Raw genomic sequence first — 22,228 nt, forward strand, 5'->3', positions numbered from 1 at the left:
GACTTAAGAGAGGTGGGTTCTATATCTGGGTAAAGAAGATCCCCAGGAGGGGGAAATGGCAACTCACTCCAGTATTCTTGCCTGGAAAATCCCATGGACAGAGGAGTCTGCCTGGTCCCAGTCCATAGGGTCTCAAAAAGTTGGACTTGACTAAAGCAACTTAGCATGCATATGTGGATACCATCCCTGTGGTATCAATTATGTAGTCAAACTCATGTTTAGTAAGAATAAGAACCATCCTGACCAAATCTTGCCTGAATACTGTAATGATGCCTTGCATGATATTCGAGTATTGCTGAAAAATCTTTCAAGCTCAGACAAAGACATTCATATAAGTCATTCTCTCTCTCTCTCTCTCTCTCTCTTTAGTCGTTAAGTCGTGTCCGACTCTTGCGACCCCATGCCAGGCTCCTCTGTCCACAGGATTCTCCAGGCAAGAATACTGGAGTATTGCAGAAAGTCATTTGTTTTTTTGTTTGTTTGTTTGTTTTATTAGTTGGAGGCCAATCACTTCACAACATTTCAGTGGGTTTTGTCATACATTGATATGAATCAGCCATGGATTTACACGTATTCCCCATCCCAATCCCCGCTCCCACCTCCCTCTCCACCCGATTCCTCTGGGTCTTCCCAGTGCACCAGGCCCAAGCACTTGTCTCATGCATCCCACCTGGGCTGGTGATCTGTTTCACCATAGATAGTATACATGCTGTTCGTTTGAAATATCCCACCCTCACATTCTCCCACAGAGTTCAAAAGTCTGTTCTGTATTTCTGTGTCTCTTTTTCTGTTTTGCATATAGGGTTATCGTTACCATCTTTCTAAATTCCATATATATGTGTTAGTATGCTGTAATGTTCTTTATCTTTCTGGCTTACTTCACTCTGTATAAGGGGCTCCAGCTTGATCCATCTCATTAGGACTGGTTCAAATGAATTCTTTTTAATGACTGAGTAATATTCCATGGTGTATATGTACCACAGCTTCCTTATCCATTCATCTGCTGATGGGCATCTAGGTTGCTTCCATGTCCTGGCTATTATAAACTGTGCTGCGATGAACATTGGGGTGCACGTGTCTCTTTCAGATCTGGTTTCCTCAGTGTGTATGCCCAGAAGTGGGATTGCTGGGTCATATGGCAGTTCTATTTCCAGTTTTTTAAGAAATCTCCACATTGTTTTCCATAGCGGCTGTACTAGTTTGCATTCCCACCAACAGTGTAAGAGGGTTCCCTTTTCTCCACACCCTCTCCAGCATTCATTGCTTGTAGACTTTTGGATAGCAGCCATCCTGACTGGCGTGTAATGGTACCTCATTGTGGTTTTGATTTGCATTTCTCTAATAATGAGTGATGTTGAGCATCTTTTCATGTGTTTGTTAGCCATCTGTATGTCTTCTTTGGAGAAATGTCTGTTTAGTTCTTTGGCCCATTTTTGATGAAAGAAATCAAAGAGGACACAAACAGATGGAGAAACATACCGTGTTCATGAATTGGAAGAATCAATATTGTCAAAATGGCTATTCTACCCAAAGCAGTCTATAGATTGAATGCAATCCCTATCAAGCTACCAACGGTATTTTTCACAGAACTAGGCCAAAGAATTTCACAATTTGTATGGAAATACAAAAAACCTCGAATAGCCAAAGTAATCTTGAGAAAGAAGAATGGAACTGGAGGAATCAACCTGCCTGACTTCAGACTCTACTACAAAGCCACAGTCATCAAGACAGTATGGTACTGGCACAAAGACAGAAATATAGATCAATGGAACAGAATAGAAATCCCAGAGATAAATCCACGAACCTATGGACACCTTATCTTTGACAAAGGAGGCAAGGATATACAATGGAAAAAAGACAACCTCTTTAACAAGTGGTGCTGGGATAACTGGTCAACCACTTGTAAAAGAATGAAACTAGAACACTTTCTAACACCATACACAAAAATAAACTCAAAATGGATTAAAGATCTAAATGTAAGACTAGAAACTATAAAATTCCTAGAGGAGAACATAGGCAAAACACTCTCCGACATAAATCACAGCAAGATCCTCTATGACCCACCTCCCAGAATATTGGAAATAAAAGCAAAACTAAACAAATGGGACCTAATGAAACTTAAAAGCTTTTGCACTACAAAGGAAACTATAAGTAAGGTGAAAAGACAGCCCTCAGATTGGGAGGAAATAATAGCAAATGAAGAAACAGACAAAGGATTAATCTCAAAAATATACAAGCAACTCCTGCAGCTCAATTACAGAAAAATAAATGACCCAATCAAAGTCATTTGTTTTTAAAGGACTAGTATAAGGAAATGGCAACCCACTCCAGTGTTCTTGCCTGGAGAATCCCAGGGACAGAGGAGCCTGGTGGGCTGCCGTCTATGGGGTCACACAGAGTTGGACACGACTGAAGTGACTTAGCAGCAGCAGCAGCAGCATAAGACCAGTGGACTTCCCTAGTGACTCAGATGGTAAAGAATCTGCCTGCTATGTGGGGGACCTGGGTTTGATCCCTGGTTGGAAAGATCCCTTTTGGCATGGTAACCCACTCTAGTATTCTTTCCTGGAGAATCCCCATGAACAGAGGCACCTAGAGGGCTACAGTACATGCAGTCACGGAGTCCGATACGACTGAGCGACTAAGCACAACATAGCACATAAGACCAGTAACTCTGGCCAAGATTGTCCTAAAGAAAATTATAAAATTAATAATGTACTCTACAATGGTTTTGTGTGTGTTGCTCTGGGGGCAGTGTCTTTGAAGGAAAATGTGTATATTCAGACAGCTTGTTAATAGTTCTTCATCTGAGGAGAAGAGAAATTCCTTATGGTTATTAAAGTAAATGTTTTTCTTAATTGATGATACTCAGCAATGAAATGAAGAAAAACAAAGCAAAACTGTGAGGGTAAATCTGGGAGTGATTATAGGACAGACTGAAGTTTTGTTTTGTTTTTGTGACACAGGTGCTGATCTTCTCATTTGGTCCCCCTCTGGAGTGTGACTGTGAATCTGGATTGCGGTTTAACAGTAAGCCCTATGGCAACTGCAAACTCCAGCAATATCCTCTCCTCCACCTTCTATCTCACAGGTATCCCTGGATATGAGGAATTTCACCACTGGATTTCCATCCCATTCTGTCTCCTCTACCTTGTTGGAATCATGGGTAACTGTACTATCCTACATATTGTCCGGACAGACCCCAGGCTCCATCAGCCCATGTACTACTTCTTGGCCATGCTTTCTCTCACTGACATGGGCATGTCCTTGCCCACAATGACATCACTCTTCAGGGTGTTGTGGTCCATTTCCAGGGAGATCCAGTTCAACACCTGTGTGGTCCAAATGTTTTTCATTCACACTTTCTCCTTCACTGAATCATCTGTGCTCTTGGCCATGGCCCTTGACCGATATGTGGCCATCTGCCACCCACTAAGATATGCTACCATTTTCACTCCAACACTTATCACTAAAATTGGAATTGCAGCCCTGCTCAGAAGTGCCCTTGCCATGATTCCACTTCTGGCCCGGCTGGCTTTCTTTCCCTTCTGCCACTCCCACATTCTTTCTCATTCTTATTGTCTACATCAGGACATGATCCGCCTTGCTTGTGCTGACACTAAGTTTAATGTTATTTATGGGTTAGTTCTGATCACTTTGCTGTGGGGAATGGACTCTCTGGGTATTTTTGTGTCTTATGTTCTCATCCTTCACTCAGTATTAAAAATTTCATCTCAGGAGGGGAGATTTAAGGCCCTCAACACATGTGCATCTCACATCTGTGCTGTACTTATTCTTTATGTGCCTATGATTGGGCTCTCTATTGTCCATCGTTTTGCCAAACACTCATCCCCCCTCATCCACATCTTCATGGCGCATATCTACCTGCTAGTTCCACCTGTGCTCAACCCAATCATCTATAGTGTGAAGACCAAGCAGATTCGCCAAGGAATTCTCAACCTGCTTTTCCCCCTAAGAATCAGTTCTTCTATGATGTAGACATGTCCTCAAGTCAAGGATGGCATCAACCTTAAGTGTGAAAATACATAGTGAATGTCTGCACTCTATGTTGGCACCAGAGTTACCAATAAAATATTACTTTATAAACAGAAATAAAACTGACAGTAGATCTAAAGGAGAGAGTTGATGTCCACTGGAATTATAAAGACTGACTTAGCATGTACTTCATAAATCTCCTTTAAGTATGAAATTGTTGGAGTGGAATTTTGGAAATCATTTCCATCTATTGTCTCTCATTTCTAATCCTAACTGTGATTAAGGTTGCCCATCCATGATGTTTTCCCTGAGTATTCTAGAATAACCCTTTTTATTTATTTTTTTTTTGCTTCTTGACATACTGTATTTGTCCATGATTATTATATTACCTTTCTGATAAGTGTGTTTATAAATCTGCTGAAGTTACCTTTATTAAAGATTGGAAAAAATCATATGTTGATGTAAGAGTTTATTAGAGCTCACAGCATTTTATCTGTTTTCATGGTACATCAGTAAAGCATATTTTAAAATTTTATACACGTGTTCAGTCTTTTCTGAGGAAATTTAGTTTCACCAGGAATAGAAACAGTCAACCTTCATAGTCTGTTTGTTTTTACTTAATTTTTAGAAATAATTTTGTTCTTACAGAAATCTGCAACTCAGAACCTTTTGAAATCCCTGAGATAATGTCTTGTGAAGTCAGTGTTTATAATTCATTGGATTAAATGTATCTAAGAATAATTTAGGATATAGTATTCAAATATAAAAATTCTAAGTCACTAAGGTATAGCCACTTACATTTGTGATACCAAGAAACAAAATATAAATCTTTTTGCCCAGAACTCTTTTAGCATACAAACTCTTTTCATATAACTCAAATGATCTAGTTGCAGGTGTGCATAGAGTTGTATAAAAAACTTACACTTCTCGTTGAAATTTCTTAATTCACATGTCTACATTTTTTCAAAGACAAGTAAATTAAGCAGAAAAAAAAAGATTTTAAGAATGCTTTATAAGTTTCAGTATGTATACTGGTTTTAATAATAAGTAATATGTTTTCTCAAATCTTATTCTATCTACTGTAGGAACTGTTTCTCATGCACCTTGCTACTTGTGAGAGTGAACACTAGTTTAGTTAAATTATGAACTTAATAATTATTGAATGCATAATTGATTAAGAAATGAATCAATCATTGAATATAGAAGAACTAGTTCTATTGGATTTTTAAAGAAGTCTTGGAGAGAAAGATTTCACCTGTCATGAGCCCACATTTCATATAACAAAAGAGGTATTATTAACTTAAAATTCCATTTCAAATGTCAAGCACGTGAAGGACGTCTTCACATGACTTATTTCTTTTGCCTCGTTTAAATTCAATTATGTCTGTTCCCATCCCTCTTTTTCTTATTTCTTAATTCTATTTCTAATTACCCTTTTCCTTCAGCATATTCACTTTGACCAAAGGGATATCAAGTAAAAATAAAGCAAGATATATGAACATCAGACTTAGTTAATATTTCCTGAAGTAGATAAGAAAAATAAAATTAATAGAAATAAATTTTAGAAGAAAATATGAACATTATCATCTGCTGTATGTCATAAAAATAACATTTAACTATAGCAATTCTATAAAACCTTCAAATTCAAAATATATTTTAGTGTCTGCTTGCTGAACACATCTATTATAATGCTTCTGCTCCAAAAAATGAAAAGTTTTACCATTTTCTTGGCTAACAGAAATATATTTAAAATATTGAATCTTAAACTTTTCATTTCACTCACAAAGAAAAATATGTAAATGAATAACTAAATATGCAAGCCAACTTTTGACTTTACATATTATTATCCTCTAATGTTTCTTAAAATTATTATGAGTAACATTATATTCATAAAATATACTTTACTAGAAACATTCAGGAAACACATAGTCTCAAAATTAAGATAACTCTTCCAGTGAAATATAGTCAGTGAAGACATGAGTGATTGAATAAACAAATGAATGAATAGCATTTTGTATTATGCTATGATTGCAAGTTTGATGATTTGAGAATAGAAGTACTATCTTGTTTTTAAAAATTTAATGAAAGCTGAAGTCCCAGCAAATAGATAGTGCTATTGAAAGAGGAAGGCCTCTTGTTTTTCTCTAAATTCACAATAATATGATCTAAGCATCTATCTTATTTATACATGGGTTTATAAATTGAGACACTCTTACTCATAGTGTAATATATAGTAATGTTCAGTCACTAAGTTGTATCTGACTCCTGTGACCCCATGGACTGCAGCACGCCAGGCCTTCTTTTTCCTCACCATCTCCCAGAGTTTGTCCAAGTTCATGTCCATTGAAAAGGTGACACCATCCAACCATCTCATCCTCTGCTGCCCTTTTCTCCTTTTGATTTCAGTCATTACCAGCATCAGGGTCTTTTCCAATGAGTTGACTGTTTAATCAGAAAATTAATGGAAACTCATGGATAATTTTTGTCATCAGTTCAGTTCAGTCACTCAGTTGTGTCTGACCCTGGACTGCAGCATGCCAGGCTTTCCTGTCCATCACCAGCTCCTGGAGCCTGCTCAAACTCATGTCCATCGAGTCAGTGATACCATCCAACCATCTCATCCTCTGCCATCCCCTTCTGCTCCTGCCTTCAATCTTTCCCAGCATCAGGGTCTTTTCCAATGAGTCAGTTCTTTGCATCAGGTGGCCAAAGCATTAGAGTTTCAGCTTCAGCACAGTCTTTCCAATGAATATTCAGGACTGATTTCCTTTAGGATTGACTGGTTTGATCCCCTTGCGGTCCAAGGGACGTGCAAGAGTCTTCTCCAACACCACAATTCAAAAACATCAATTCTTTGGTGCTCAGTTTTCTTTATGGTCCATCTCTCACATCCATACATGACTACTAGATAAACCATAGCTTAGGCGATGGACCTTTGTTGGCAAAGTAATGCTTTTGCTCTTTAATATGGCATCTAGGTTGGTCATTGCTTTTCTTCCAAGGAGCAAGTGTCTTTTAATTTCATGGCTGTGGTCACCATCTGCAGTGATTTTGGTGCCCAAGGAAGTAAAGTCTGTCATTGTTTCCATTGTTTCCCCATCTATTTGCCACGAATTGATGGGACCAGATGCCATGATCTTCATTTTTTGAATGTTGAGTTTTAACCCAACTTTTCACTCTCCTTTTTCACTTTCATCAAAAGGCTCTTTAGTCCCTCTTCACTTTCTGCCATAAGGATGGTATCATCTGCATATCTGAGGTTATTGATATTTCTCCCAGCAATCTTGATTGCAGCTTGTGCTTCATCCCGCCTGGCATTTCACATGATTTAATCTGCATATAAGTTAAATAAACAAGGTGACAATGTAGACTTTTGATGTACTCCTTTCCCAATTTGGAACCAGTCTGTTGTTTCATATCTGGTTCTAATTGTTTCTTCTTGACCTGCGTACAGGTTTCTCAGGAGGCAGGTAAGGTGGTCTAGTATTCTCATCACTTTAAGAATTTTCCACAGTTTGCTGTGATCCACACTGTCAAAGGCTTTAGTGTAGTCAATGAAGCAAAAGTAGATATATGTCTGGAATTCTCTTGCTTTTTCTGTGATCCAGTGGATGTTGACAATTTGATCTCTGGTTCCTGTGCCCTTTCTAAATCCAGCTTGAACATCTGGGAGTTCTTGGTTCATGTACTGTTGAAGCCTGGGTTGGAGAATTTTTAGCATTACTTTGCTAGTGTGTGAGATGAGTGCAACAGTGTAGTAGTTTGAACATTCTTTGCCATTGCCATTCTTTGGGGTTGGAATGAAAACTGATCTTTTCCAGTCCTGTGGCCACTGCTGAGTTTTCCAAATTTTCTGGCATATTGAGTGCAGTGAGTGTATTGAATACATCAATTACAGAATGACTATTATCACAGTATATCATAAAAAGTGGCAAAATAATACTGCTTCTTAGGTGAATCTCACTTCTCTGCTTCCTATTTTCAGTACAAATAGTGACTAATAAGCTGAAATTGCACAGTTCATGACATGAAAATACTTTTATTATTAGATGATTTGCAGTTATAATTAGCAACAATTTGAATCATGAATGTTCTCCTGGTCTCCCTCATTCCCTGATCATAAAAAGCTAGTTTCTGAGAATTTTTTTTTTCATGATTAAGAGGATATTTACCTATTAGATCATTAATGCAGTCCTAAAAGCAGAAAAAAAACACCAGGATAAAGTGCCCATAGCAACATTTACCATATTACCACTACTATGAATACTTTTGCTTTTAAAATGTTTGATTAAAGCTCAATTTATTAAAATTATACGTTATGAGCCTTCTGAAGGAACAATCTTCTTGCTTTCATTCTTATTATTCAAAAAATGGGATTATAACTCTGGCCAAAGACATTTACTATTTAAAAGCAGAATATTGAAACCATATTTGAAATTAATATTGAGAAATAGAGGGAAACAGCAAAATCCTGAAATGCCCTAAAAGGGAAACTAAGAAGTACTCCTATGCTTGATTTTCACATATCTAGAATTACATTTATTGCCTTATGAATACTTAATTCTTGCCAGTCTTCCTCAAAAATATAAAGGCATTCATTTATCCTTTAATTCAATAAATGCAAGCCAAAGACCTAATAAATAGAAAGTACTATGTTAAAGAAAGGGGATGTATTGTCAACAATAAATAAATAATTCATTTCCTCATGAAGATTATATTTAATGGAAATTTTCCAAAATACTTCTAATATCACTGAATTCCAAACATACCCATAACCCTATTTGCCCCAAATTCTCCTAAACTCCCAGGAAAAGCTTTTTTTATGTCCTTTTTTTTTTAAATACACTTGTAAAGTTTGCAAGTAATTCTTTAGAGTCCCTTTTCCTTTTAGAATGGCAATTCTCCCCTTGAGCCTTAAATTTTATGAACTTTTCTTCTAAAACAGAGGTTGAACTTTGTTTAATGCAAGATAAGTCACTGATGTGGTTATTTCTTCCCATGACTGAGAACTTTCTGTGGAAGATGTTGTGTACCTCATCCCAGTATTCTTCTCTTCATTATAGGACGTACTTTATGTTCATTAGAAAACTATGATGGAGTCTTGCATGATTTTTCTCTCTCTACCAAAGACTTAATGATCCTGAGCATCTCTGATGCCGGTCCCATTTGAGCGGAAGAGGTGCAGCATCCTCAGTCGGATCTGCTTGGTCTTAATGGTGTAAACCACTGGGTTGATCACTGGAGGTGTGAGAAAGTGCAGATAAGAGAGCAGCACATGGCCGGAAGGGGAAGCTCGTCTGCCAAATCTGTGGATCATGGACAGGCCGATCATAGGTGTGTAGAAGAGCAGCACAGCACAGATGTGGGAGACACAAGTGTTGAGGGCTTTGAGGCGCTCAGCCTTAGATGCAATGGACAGCACTGTCTGGAGGATGAGCCCATAGGACAGGACAATGAGCACAGAGTCCACCCCCAGTGTGGACAGCACCACAAAGAGACCATAGGCGCTGTTGATATGGGTGTCAGCACAGGCCAGCTTCATGACGTCTGGGTGCAGGCAGTAGGAGTGGGACAGCAGGCGAGTCCCGCAGTAAGGCAGCTGCTTCAGCATGATGGGGGCTGGGATGTGGAGACCGACGCTGCGCACCACAATGGCCAGGCCCAGCCTGGCAATCCTGGGACTCGTGAGGATGGTGCCGTAGTGCAGGGGCTTGCTGATGGCTACATAACGGTCAAAGGCCATGGCCAGCAGCACAGAGGACTCCATGATTGAGAAGGTGTGGATGAAGAAGAGCTGGGCCAGGCACACATCCAGGGCCACCTCCCTGACGCCCAGCATGTAGATGGAGAGCATGGTGGGCAGGGTGGAGGCAGACAGGCCCAGGTCAGTCACAGCCAACATGGACAGGAAGCAGTGCATGGGCTGGTGCAGCGAGGGCTCTGACCTCACCACCCACAGGATCAGGCTGTTTCCTGCCAGAGCAGCCACATACACGGCACATAGAGGAATGGAGAGCCACGTGTGCACAGCCTCAAGGCCTGGCAGGCCTGTGAGGAAGAAGGAAGTGCCCGTGTGGTTGGAGTCTGCCATGGTGACCTGAGGGGTGGAACTCCAAACAGAAATACAATCACACGCCCTAGAATGAAAAGATTACTGGGTCAGAATCTGTTCTATGAATTAATACACTGAAAAGACTCCCCAAAATGATTCTCTGATAATCACAGCCTTTTAATTTCTCCAAGTATTCCCCCTAGTTCATAGATCAGGAACCCTTAAAAAAAAAAAAAAAAAAAAAAAAAGTGAGTTTGAATGATTAGAAGGGATCTTGCATATGTAGTAAGATTGGCTCAGGAGCCACACAACAAAATTTAACCCTAAATCAGAATCATGATTCTTGAAAGGGAGTGAGACCTTATTGGTTCTAACTCTACATTATGCCTACTGGGAAATTAAATCCAAGTTCCTGTGAAGTCAGTGTGTCTGATCTAAAAGCAGAGTTCAGTTTTCCTTACTCCCTATCAGAATCTCCTTCTCATACTTTTCAGTAAGTATAAGTTCACCTTATTTAATAAGGTGAACATGAGAATTTTGCAGAGAGATACCTTCTTACATACTAAAACATAGATCCCTTTAACACATTAACACACCCGTGTGGGCACACAAATGAAGCCTTTCTACAATGCAATCTAAAATGCCAAGTTATGGACATTTATCCAAATATGATTCATTGTCTAATGTCTGTGATTCTCTGTCTTATATGCATATGTATAATATATAAACAGAATGATCACTAACTTATTGAATATTGAACAGACACTTTAAAGATCATCAGTAACTCTTCAGCATTATATTTATGAGATTATAGAAACTAGAAAAAGACATTTGTTTGCCAAGGAATCAGGATTTGGCTCCACTTAAAAAGTAATTTCTGGAGGAGTACAAAAATCTGAGAGTAGATCTTTTGTTTTCTCTGTGTCCTCTCCCTTGAATTTTGGCTACTGTGTCACTCCATGCCATCTCAACCACCTTCCGATACTTTGCCCATTATGAGTTCCATTTTTGAGAATACAGTGAAAGAGAACTCAATTTGAAAGGTTTTTCACTTTCCTTCCTAACCTAATCATAAACAAAGGAAGATTACTTCAGTTTTCCAGAAATATAAAACATTAAAGAATCACAATGAAAAGGGTGATTTAATTTTGAGGAATCTTACTTAATCTTATACTCAGAGACTTTTTTCAGGTGGAATTGATATTTTTTCTTTATCACATTTCATTTTATATGCCAGGGGAAATGCAATCCAGTATTATTCTCTCTTTGAAAAGGAAGTCAGCATATTTGAGAATTCTTTCATGTTTTCTTCTTATAGTTCATTACCTTTTTATTTCACTTAAAGTACTTTACAGAACATTTTTATATATACCATTTTATAGCAATTCAAACTTCAGAATGTAGCAAATCAGCTTTTCCAGACAAAGCAAATTAATCATGAAAAATTCAAATACTTAACTTTCCTAAGTTTACATAGATAATAAAAGGAGGGAGGCTTTCCTCATGGCTCAGGGGTAAAGAGTCCATCTGCCAATGCAGGGGACACAGGTTTGACTCCTGGTCCAGGAACTTCCCACATGCTATGGAGCAACTAAGTCCGTGTGCCACAACTACAGAGCCTGTACTCTAGAGACCAGAAGTCACAAATTTGAGACCACATACTGCAACTATTGAAACCAGCCTACTCTAGAGCCCATGCTCTACAACAAGAGAAGTTGCTGTGGTGAGAAGCCTGCACACTGCAACTGGAGAGTAGCCCCAGTTTGCTGCAACTAGAGAAAGCCCACGCAGCAACAAAGGCCCAATACAGCCATAAAGGAATAAATAGAATTATTTTAAAAATAAATCAGTGAAAGGAGGATCCAGGACTGGAAGTGATTCTCTCTGACTTAGTGTTTTTTATTCTGAATATTGTTGCTTGGAAGACAAAGGCCAGTCAAACAAACTTGAGGTACTCACAACCTTATCTTTAAGTCAAAGTAAACTAAAAACTCTCATAAATTCCTGTTTTTCTAAAGTTCCTTCATAATGGCCCCATCAGGTTTGTCTATTATAATCTACTTTCTTACCACCAGATTAGATGCCTGCATTTTCAGTCAGTAATTAAACTGTCTGAGGCAATGTTCAAGATTCAGGAAATAGAATGATGGAAAAAATAATAAGATCTCAATAAAAAGCAATGCATGAGTCAATATTATTTTAAATATGTGAAGAAAATAAACAATGTGGAAAGAGAAGGGGGTGTTATTTTAGACTGCCAGTTTAGATTGAAGTTCTCTCAGGAGGGGGCAATTGAAGAAAGCAGAAGGATGAAAAGGAACAAGGAAGTCAGAGATTTTTGTGTATGTGATTGAGTGGTTGGGTTTGTTGTTATTGTTGTTGTTGTTGAGTTGCTCAGTCATGTCCTACTCTTTGTGGTCCCAAGGATTGCAGCATGTCAGTCTTTCATGTCCTATATAGACGTATCAAGGAATACCTTATGTTAGCACACAGGTTAACTAGGAGGTAGGTATCTATGATAGATGTAATTGCAACAGAAATAAGAGAGTTAGGTGAACCTTCTAGAACCAATACCATCACTTAAGAAAACTGTATTCCATTTGCTGGGGCTTCAGGGGTCAGGGTGGTGTTCTCTTCTGTGCTGAATATATAGCAAGTGGCTCTGAAAGTGTGGACCCTGGGCTAATGGTATCAGCAGCATGAGAAATTGTAATAAGTACAAATTATTAGGTCCCACCCAAGCCTACTGAATGATGGTTTCTCAGGAAGAAGCCCAGAATTAAGGTGCTTTAACCAATTCTGCAGGTAATTCTGATGCAAACCAAAGTCTGAGCGTCACTGTGGTACATTCTTGGGAATAGTATTGCTTAGTAAACTGTTGAGTGCAGTGCTCTTGAAGTCCCACTAAAACAAAAAAGTGGGTGAGAATCAAAAGTCATGAGTTAGGAGAAAAGGAACACTCTTACACAAAGAAAGAAACCTTTTACCTTAGTGCTAAATTCTGAGATGGGATCAGCAAAGACAGTCACAAACACTGAGTGTTTTAGTAGGATGTACCAAATGAGTTTACCATAGATCATTAAAGATTAAAGAAACATGTAGAGATTATAATAAACAAGGATACTATTTAAGAAAAAAAAAAAAAAATTCAGGACTTCCTTGATGGCTCACTGGGTAAAGAATCTGTTTGAAAAGTATCAAATTGTTAATAAGGTAATCTGCCCACTAAATTCTGCTGCTGTAGGAAGTTGCAAATGCTTTTTTATCCTTTTTACATGCAGATTTGTGAAATTTCTAGTCAATTACTGATTTCTCATCCTATCTTCACCCTGCATAGTTTCTTCAAAGTTAGAGAAGAATCTTTAACATTGCTTTAACAGATTGAAAGACCCTTTGCTTCACACACAGGTTTTACATGTATAGGTAAAAGTACAATGAGTGCCCCTAAAATAAGCAGATTCAGGGTTCCTGGCATTATTTCACTTACTTAGTCTTTGAGAAATGGAGCTATGAAAAAAGGCATTGAGATGCTCATATATGTAGTGTGAATTATTATTTTTTATGTTTTGTGCTAAACTGACTGCCTAGAAGAGGGAAAGTTTGGTTTGTCTGTGTGTGTATTCATGTGCATGTGAAGATTTTTCTTGTTTTAATTTTTTTAAAAAAGTATTTGCTGAGTGAAGGGATTTCATTGTAAGAAAGAGAATAATATGGTTGAAAAGTCTGGGTACCTGCCTCTGGTGCAGGCTCCAGCAATAAAACACTAAATAAATAAACAAGCAAAGCAACTTGGACAAAACTCGGACTTAAACATGAGCTGTTTCCACAAGAGTTAAGGATGCACTGTGAGCTACTTCCTCATAGGAATTCCTCCTTTTGTTTTGTCCACAGATTTCCAACTAGGAGAAAACCTGTGGCATCAAGGTAAAAAGTGGGAAGCCACACTGGATTTTTCTAACACCAGTATTTAGTTTCTTCTGCAGGCACATTAAAGTGAAAGTCTTGCTCAGTCATGTCTGACTCTTTGCAATCTCATGGACTATACAGTTCATGGAATTCTCCAGGCCAGAATACTGGAGTGGGTAGCCTTTCCCTTCTCTGGGGGATTTTCCCATCCTGGGGACTGGGTCTCCCTCATCGCAGGCGAATTCTTTACCAGCTGAGCCACAGGGAATGACTATAGAATCCTTAGGTACATTAGGATTCGGATCAACAGCATTGAGAGAGAATATTCTGCCATGATAGTAATAGGAAATAATCAGAGAATAGGCTTCACATTCATAAAGTATTCTCCTCTCACACTGCATACACACACTTACATATACTATGCTACTTTTACTTCTCCCATCATCTAAAGAATGGAAATGGGTGAATTGTACTAATTCTCATAGTGTGTCAATCTGATAGCTTTACTTGAAGATAAACTAAGACAGTGGATAGAAAAGTTCCTAATATTCTATAAAGTGTTTAGAAAGTAAATAATAACTGTGAATATTGGTCCATCCTTTAATTTAGAAAATTTACTTACCATAATCAAAATCCAAGGCACGTTTTCAATGCTGATTCTTCAGAGATTTAGACAAAATGGCAATTAATCTTGATCACCTTAGGCTTATCAATTCACATCTTTTTGTTCACTTCCATCTTGCAAGGAGAAATAGACCATCTTTTCAAACTGTCTTCACAAACCAGCAATCCCCATACCATTCTGTTCCTTAAACTTTTCCTCACTTTAGCTTATCTCCCTAAGGAGCATAGAATCCATCTGCCTAGAAATTCAGGTACACACATATCAGACTGTATTTAAGACAGTGGAGGCTTTTGAAAATAAGTTGCCAGCTCCTATTTACCCATTTAATTAGTTATATCTGTTATGACAACACTTTTGAGAAATTCTTTAGAAAACCTATCCAATAGCTCCTAGATAGTATCTGAAGATGAAGAGCCCCTTTTCTTCCTCTAAATCTTCAATATAATATCCTTTTTCAGGGTCTTAATTCAAAACATATTAACAAGTCCTTAAACTAGCACTAATAAGGAAACTTGGTAAATTGGTTTTACTCCTTCCTTCCACTCCAAACCCCACAGATTGTTTACTTACCAGAAGGAGATAAGATCTGAGAACATTTCCCACCCCTCTCCTGGGTACATTCCTGAATTTTCTCCCTTGATGAACACTCTGGGCTTTGGGGAAGCAACTGCCTTTAACCATGTCACTGCCAAACAAGTTTTGCAATGGGCCAAAGACTTTGTTGTGATTGGAAGTTCTTTGGACCAGCCAAGGCTGAATTTTCAGTTACTGAGTCCCTGTATATTCCAATTAAAAAGCAGTTGGTCTTTATGAGAGTACAAGCTTCAACATCAGAAAGGCCTGAGTTGAAAAAAGTCTTTACTGGTAATTGCATAAGATGTGTAGGCTCTTTTGGGCCTCATTTCTCATGTCCATAAAATATAACACTACTACCATTGGGAAGTAATGGATATATGATTAACATCAATGGCCCTGGGGTTAGACTGTCTAGGATTGAATCTCAACTCTGTCACTTAATAGCTCAGAATATTTGGATATGTTATTTAATCTCTCATTGACTCAGTTTCCTTATCCATAAAATTGGAATAGTGAAAAGAGCTAATTCACTGTAGTTTTGAGGATTAAACCAGGTACTCCATTAAAAAATTTAAATCAATGCTTGTTGTTATTCAAATATTCAAATAATTATCTGATTATTATTTTATAATACTATAGTGAGTTTTTAATAAATAATATACACAAATCACTAGTAAGTTATTTTAAAAGCACATATTAAACATTAAGTAAATTGTATGATAATGATGGTCATACAAACGCAGCAAAGAAACTTTCTATTGTTGCCACAGAAATTTTAAAGTTCAATAAAATGAAAGACTTTCCAACTTTGAGGACATGTCTCTATAGTTAAATAGAAATTAGAAATTTAGCCACAGCATTGAAAACCACGACAATTAATGCTACTATGAAATAATGTTTTGTAAAGTTCTTTGTTTCACAGTATAGGCAAAATAAAATGAAAGCTTAATTTTTGTAGACACACTTACTTGTCAAATCCCTGAGTATGAATGCAGAAAAATAGAGAGGCTCGAAAAACTTTCCACTTCAATTTCCATCTTCGTGTTATATGTCATAAAGAAATAATGGATATTAAACATATTCCAACTAATAAATAAATAACTCTAACTCTGAGTGAGATATGTAAAATACACAAAACCTTGAAAAACAAGCAGGAAGATCTTTGATTTCTTGTGATAAAGGAAACAAGATGTGAAATTCATATCCATCTGGGCTTTCTGCCTGACTGTATTTTACAGGCTCAGACAAGGAAATTGAATGCAAATTTAGAGCAGTTCTCTTCCAAATGGAGGAAAGTATTAGCCTGTGAGTGATAGTCCTACTTGACCTAATGTTACCTAGTGTTACCAAATCCAAGCTCCCTCTGCTTACCACGTATGAAAGTGAAAGTTACTCAGTCTTGTCCAACTCTTTGGGACCCCATGGACTATACAGTCAGTCCACAGAATTCTCTGGGCCAGATTATTAGACTGGGTAGCCTTTCCTTTCTCCAGGGGATCTTCCCAACCCAGGGATTAACCAAGGTCTCCTTCATTGCAGGTGAATTCTTTACCAGCTGAGCCAAAAGGGAAACCCAAGAATACTGAAGTGGGTAGCCTATCCCTTCTCCAGGGAATCTTCCCAACCCAGGGATCGAACCAGGGTCTCCTGCATTGCAGGTGGATTCTTTACCAACTAAGCTATCAGGGAAGCTCAACACATGACAAATCAATAAATCTGAGAGACTAGGTGTTGAGGCAAGGCATGTGACCTTATATAGGAAGCTGGCTGCTCTAGAAGATGGCAGACTATTGTCTAAAGATAACATCTTATTGGGGTCTGGATGCCAGATTCTTTAATATAGCACAGATTGGGGAGGAAGGAAGGTGAGGAAGTAAAAGGAGAATGTCATTAATCTTACAAATATCTCCTGGAATGGCCAGTCTCAGGGAAGTGATGTGTTAATTTCTTCCTTCCTGTAGATATCTACTTGTGGACAGGGTCCTGAACAAAGGCATTTTGGTTTAACATTCAGATAGAGGAGCAGGGTTCCCTATGGCAGGCCATTATGTATAGACAATGTCATTTTAGTGAACAAAAGCAATGGCAAGCAAAGATTAAAATGAAAGAAACAGATGCAACATAGAGTCAAAATTTGCTTTTCCCTATATCACCAGTACATATTATATTTGTAATAGAGCAGTTCTATCAAAGAAGTTAACTCAAGATTTACTTTTGAAAGAAAAAAACCATGACACCAGAGCAAATCAGTTTCTCTAGCTTTGACTTCTCTATGAAAGCCTAGTAAGTTCTCATAAAAATGGCCTTGCAAGATGACAACTTTGCTTACTTTTTAAATCCTCCTTAAAATTCAGAGAAAATTCAGTTGTACATGGTATTCATCATTCAAAGACTATAACACAATAGCTTATGAAGTCTCAGAATACCCCATGTCTTTATTAGAAGGTGAGGAGCAGTGCTTTAATTACATTCAGAGGGCTGAAGAATACTGGATTCTGTATCTGCTTTTCATACCTCATGAAAGTTAAAGAAACACTGATCTGCATAATATGCATATTGTAATACATTTTATTTTATTATAATAATTAAAGTATTTATTTCTTCAAAATGCACTTCAGTTTTCTGAAATATTCTACTTGGTTTACATTAACCAGTGTAACCACACCTCAAGTTAGTATGCAAATCATAAGAAAAACATATTTTGATTTCACGTATTTGTCAAATTTTTAGACAGTACAACAAAGTGAGGCTCTTTTGAGCTTAATTTTGTGTGGTTTTAGGTTTTTAGTTGGAAGACATCATTAGATGTCATTTTGGAATCCTACTCTTCTAATTTGCTTGCTTTTACATGAAAATGATATTCTCAGGAGGCTGTCAGTTTCCTCTGCAATAATCTGAGTAGTCTGCAGACTGATAATGACTTTGTCAAATAAGAAACATATTTGTTGGTTAGTTTTTTTTGTTTTGTTTTGTTTTGCTTTGTTTTTCATTAAGCAGGCACTGTTAAGCAGGCTGGAAAAACACCATAATGTATTTTGGTTAGTGTTTCTGACTAATCAGTTGATAGATTGTATGAAAAGTACTCTCTGCCTCCTGTCTGAGAAATCTTCAGTCAGCAAGCTGGTAATCATAACCAGGATTTCAACCCTGAGGCTCAGAGTTTACTGGGTTGGAGCATCTTCAGAATGCGTGCTCGAATTTCTTTGGTTTTGACAGTGTAAACAACTGGGTTGAGCATTGGAGGTACAAGAAAGTGCAAATAGGAGAGAAGCATGTATATCTGAGCTGGCAGCTTCTTTTTCCCAAAGCGATGGATCACAGACAGGCTGACCAGTGGTGTATAAAATAACAGTACAGCACAAATATGGGAAATACAAGTATTGAGGGCTTTCAGCCGTCCAGCATTGGAAGCAATGTTCAATACTGTCTTCAAAATCATCACATAGGAGAGGAGAATGAGGACCGCATCCACCCCCAGTGTGGAGAGCATCACAAAGAGCCCAAGGCCACTGTTCACAACTGTGCTGGAACTGGCCAGCCTCAGAACATCAGGGTGAACACAGTAGGAATGTGACAGTGCATTCACAGGTTGGAATTGCAGTCTTCCAAGGAGCACAGGCAGGGGCAGGTGGAGGGCAGCACTACGGGTCACACTGGCCAGCCCAATGGCCCCGATGCGCTTGGTTGTCAGGATGGTGGCATAGCGTAAGGGCGCTCGGATAGCCACACAGCGGTCAAAAGCCATGGCCAAAACAGCACAGCAGATTCAATTACTGAACATGTGTGGATGAAGAAAAGTTGCACAAAGCAGGTTGCCGCTCCCACCTTCCTCTGGCCCAGGAGATAAACAGCTGCCATGGAAGGCAGTGTGGAAACTGCAAGCCCCAGGTCAGCCAGTGAGAGCATGGAGAGGAAGAGGTACATGGGAGTGTGGAGGCTGGGAACAGACTTGACAATGTGCAGGATGGTGGTGTTGCCCAGCGGAGAGAGAACATAGACGACCAGACAGGAATCGCTGTCCAGCAGTGAGCAGTCTCCAGTCCTGGGAAATCCATCAGCATGAAGAAGAAACTGCTGGCGTTATTGTTGATAGGAATTCCCATAACTCTGAGAGATTTTTGCCCTTTGATGACCAGGCAAAAACTATTACAGCTTACCTGGGTAGTTCTGATTCATTCATATTCACCAGACATTGCAACTTTGGATTTCAGTTTATTTTGATCTTTACAAAATTCTCACTGTGAAGAAAAAAATAATAATAATAATTTCAATTCCCAGAAAAACTAGAAAAGGCACCTGGGACAGCTCTTTACTCAAAAAGATAAAAACTTTTGGGAACATGGAATTATCAAGTTGCCTGAAAAGTGGCAAAAGGTAGTAGAACAAAATAGTAAATACATTGTTCAATAAAGTTTTTTGTGAAAATGAAAAATGTCTCTTTTTACTTAAAATCTGAAGGAACTTTTTGACCAACTCAATGTAATAAAATGTCACAAATCAATAATTAGAAAATAAATACCGTAAAATGGCAAAAAGGAAAAAAAAAAAAAACAGTTTACCAAAGAAAAGGTTTACCTGCAGAACAAGCCCTAAGCTGGCCATATCCTGATTCTAACAAGATGCTGATTTTTTTTTTCTGATTCAATGGAGTAAAACCTTAAGTCATGCAGCCATAGGATAAGCAAGAGGGGAAAATTTTGACCTCAAACAACAATTGGAAGCAAAGTCTCTTCTGCAAGGAGTCAAAGAACTGGGACATGGCCTGAATATGAATATGAAACCCTTCCAGCAGCAAAGGGTCCATTGTCCAGGAAGATTCTGTGCCAAAGTCCCTTTACCACACCTTACCATAAATGAAAGGTCCCAAAGCCCTTCAATTAGAACTTGCCCAGCCAATACTTCTGCATACCAATCCTCCTCCCCTAAATCATGAAAGTTTGACTGAACCTCTGATGGAATCTTGTCTCATGTCTGCCTTGGGGTTGACCTCTCAATAAAGTATTTTCTTCCCTCAACAGATGGTGCTGTAGTATTGGCTTCTATCAGCCCTTTGCTAAGTAGCAAAGGTACTAAGAGAAAATAAGATATGAAAAGGTACTCAATATTGTTAGTCATTAAGGAGATACAAATTAAAACTGATACCTCTTTGCAGTGCTCAAATTTTACAGTGTATAAAGTCTCAAAAGAACTTAGAGCACCTCTCACACTTACATATCTATGATAAGAATGCAAAATAGTATGTCAGAAATAGTATCCTTACTCATTGGTATTTAACCAACTAAAATCAAATCATGTTCATTGATACACCTGTTACTCAAATATTCATAATTGTCCCAAACTCAAAGCAATGCAAATGTCTATCAAATGGTGAATGAATAAACAAATCATTTTGTAGCTAATATTGTGATGTTATTGGGTAGGAAAAAAAAATCTGTGAATTTCCTAAACGTGCAACAACATGGATGAATTTTAAGAGCATAATGCTAAGTGAAGAAATAAAAATAGAATAGCTATATACTGTAGAATTCCATTTTATGATATTCTGAAAACACTAAAGCTGTAGAGACAGAAACGAAAGAAGTGGTTTCCAAAGCCTAGAGTCTGTGGGGCAATAAGTTCCTCAAAACAGTGCATAGGGCATTTTTGGTGTGATTAAAATATACATTTGAACTTAATGATGTTTATGTGAAAGTGTACATATTTGTTAAGGGTCGGAATTGTGTACCTACAAATACTGAGATTTACTATATTTAATTTATATCTCAATAAACTGCTCTTGAAAAAGATAATAACTGTGAGTTTTATCATATGGTGTTCCACAGATAATCTTAAACGCAAATATTTTGTCACAACTGAGGCAGAATCAAGACAAGGATATGAAGATATAAAATGATTGCAAGGTCAATTATGAAGGGGGTCCTGGTTTTGAAGTCTGAATTTAAGCATGCTCCCTAATCAAATACATACATGGACTCATTTTTTGAAAAAATAATTGACATGCCTCTATTTTGTAATATAAAAGAAGACCTAGACTTTCTTGGTGGTACAGTGGAAAGGAATCCTCCTGCCAATGCAGAGGACATGGGTTCGATCCCTGCTCTGGGAAGATTCCGTATGCCTCAGAGCATCTAAGCAGGTATACCACAACTACGAGTCCACGATCTAGAGAGCCCATGATCTGCAACTACGGAAGCACTCATGTTGCAACTACTGAAGGCCGTGTGCCTAGAGCCCATGCTCTGCAACAAGAGAAGGCATCTCAGTGCGAGACTCGTGCACCACAACAAAGAGGGTAACCACTGCTCGCTGTAACCAGAGAAAATCTGCAAGCAGCAACAAAGGCCCAGCACAGCAAAAACTTAAGTAATTAATTAAGTTTTTTTTAAAAAGTAGACCTGAGCTAAGATGAACCATACTTTTTAATCTTTTGAAATGCGTGGTCATGCAATGTACAAAAGAAAATGCACAAATGTCCAACAACATATACAAAAAATTCCTACCTTCACTAGTAATCAATACAACAATATAAATTAAGGGAATAACTGTACTTCTTTCAGTCTAGCATGATAGGAAATTTAAGAGTTTGACAAATATGAAAGAAAGTAGACAAATATTTATACTTTGTATATACTATATTTTAATATTTTTTAAAATTAACTAATAATTTTGAAAGGAAAGTGGACAAAAATTGAATTTATAAAATGGATATACTTCGGTCCAGCAATTTAACTTGAACATTTATCCCACAGAAACATATAAAAAGTGCACAAAAATTATATGTACCAAGATGGCATAATTATCATATTGGTGAACTAGAAACAATTTAAAATTCAGGAAAATAGTTAATGCACTGTATTTCTTTCCTGTTATGCAATATTTAGTATCTTTTTAAAACTCACAGGGAGTTTTTTTATACTATCAGGAAATACATGTACGATAAGTTCTTGAGAGAAGAAAAAAACAAGGTTTGGAAGAATACTAATGATGTCCTGTACTAAATTACTTTAATATATTTTATTATCTACTCAGGAAAATAAATTTAGAGAGTCTTGTTTTGTTACTTCTGGGGAAAA

The 22,228-nt window shown here is 37.8% G+C and overlaps 2 protein-coding genes and 1 pseudogene across 2 annotated transcripts; 1 reads left to right on the top strand and 2 right to left on the bottom strand.

Annotated features, from left to right (window-relative positions):
• Positions 1–3,039: 3,039 nt before the first annotated feature.
• On the top strand, positions 3,040–3,999 carry LOC133054200 (olfactory receptor 51L1-like). Its single transcript, XM_061138974.1, has one exon. The coding sequence runs from the start codon at positions 3,040–3,042 to the stop codon at positions 3,997–3,999; it is 960 nt and encodes a 319-aa protein (XP_060994957.1).
• A 5,128-nt stretch (positions 4,000–9,127) lies between these two features.
• On the bottom strand, positions 9,128–10,087 carry LOC133057019 (olfactory receptor 51G2-like). Its single transcript, XM_061143068.1, has one exon. It carries the CDS (start codon positions 10,085–10,087, stop codon positions 9,128–9,130), a length of 960 nt encoding a protein of 319 aa, XP_060999051.1.
• Positions 10,088–18,309: 8,222 nt separating this feature from the next.
• On the bottom strand, positions 18,310–19,258 carry LOC133057078 (olfactory receptor 51G2-like; annotated as a pseudogene).
• Between the last annotated feature and the right edge of the window lie 2,970 nt (positions 19,259–22,228).

This window comes from Dama dama, chromosome 1, assembly GCF_033118175.1.
Source record: "Dama dama isolate Ldn47 chromosome 1, ASM3311817v1, whole genome shotgun sequence".
Lineage (NCBI taxonomy): Eukaryota > Metazoa > Chordata > Mammalia > Artiodactyla > Cervidae > Dama > Dama dama.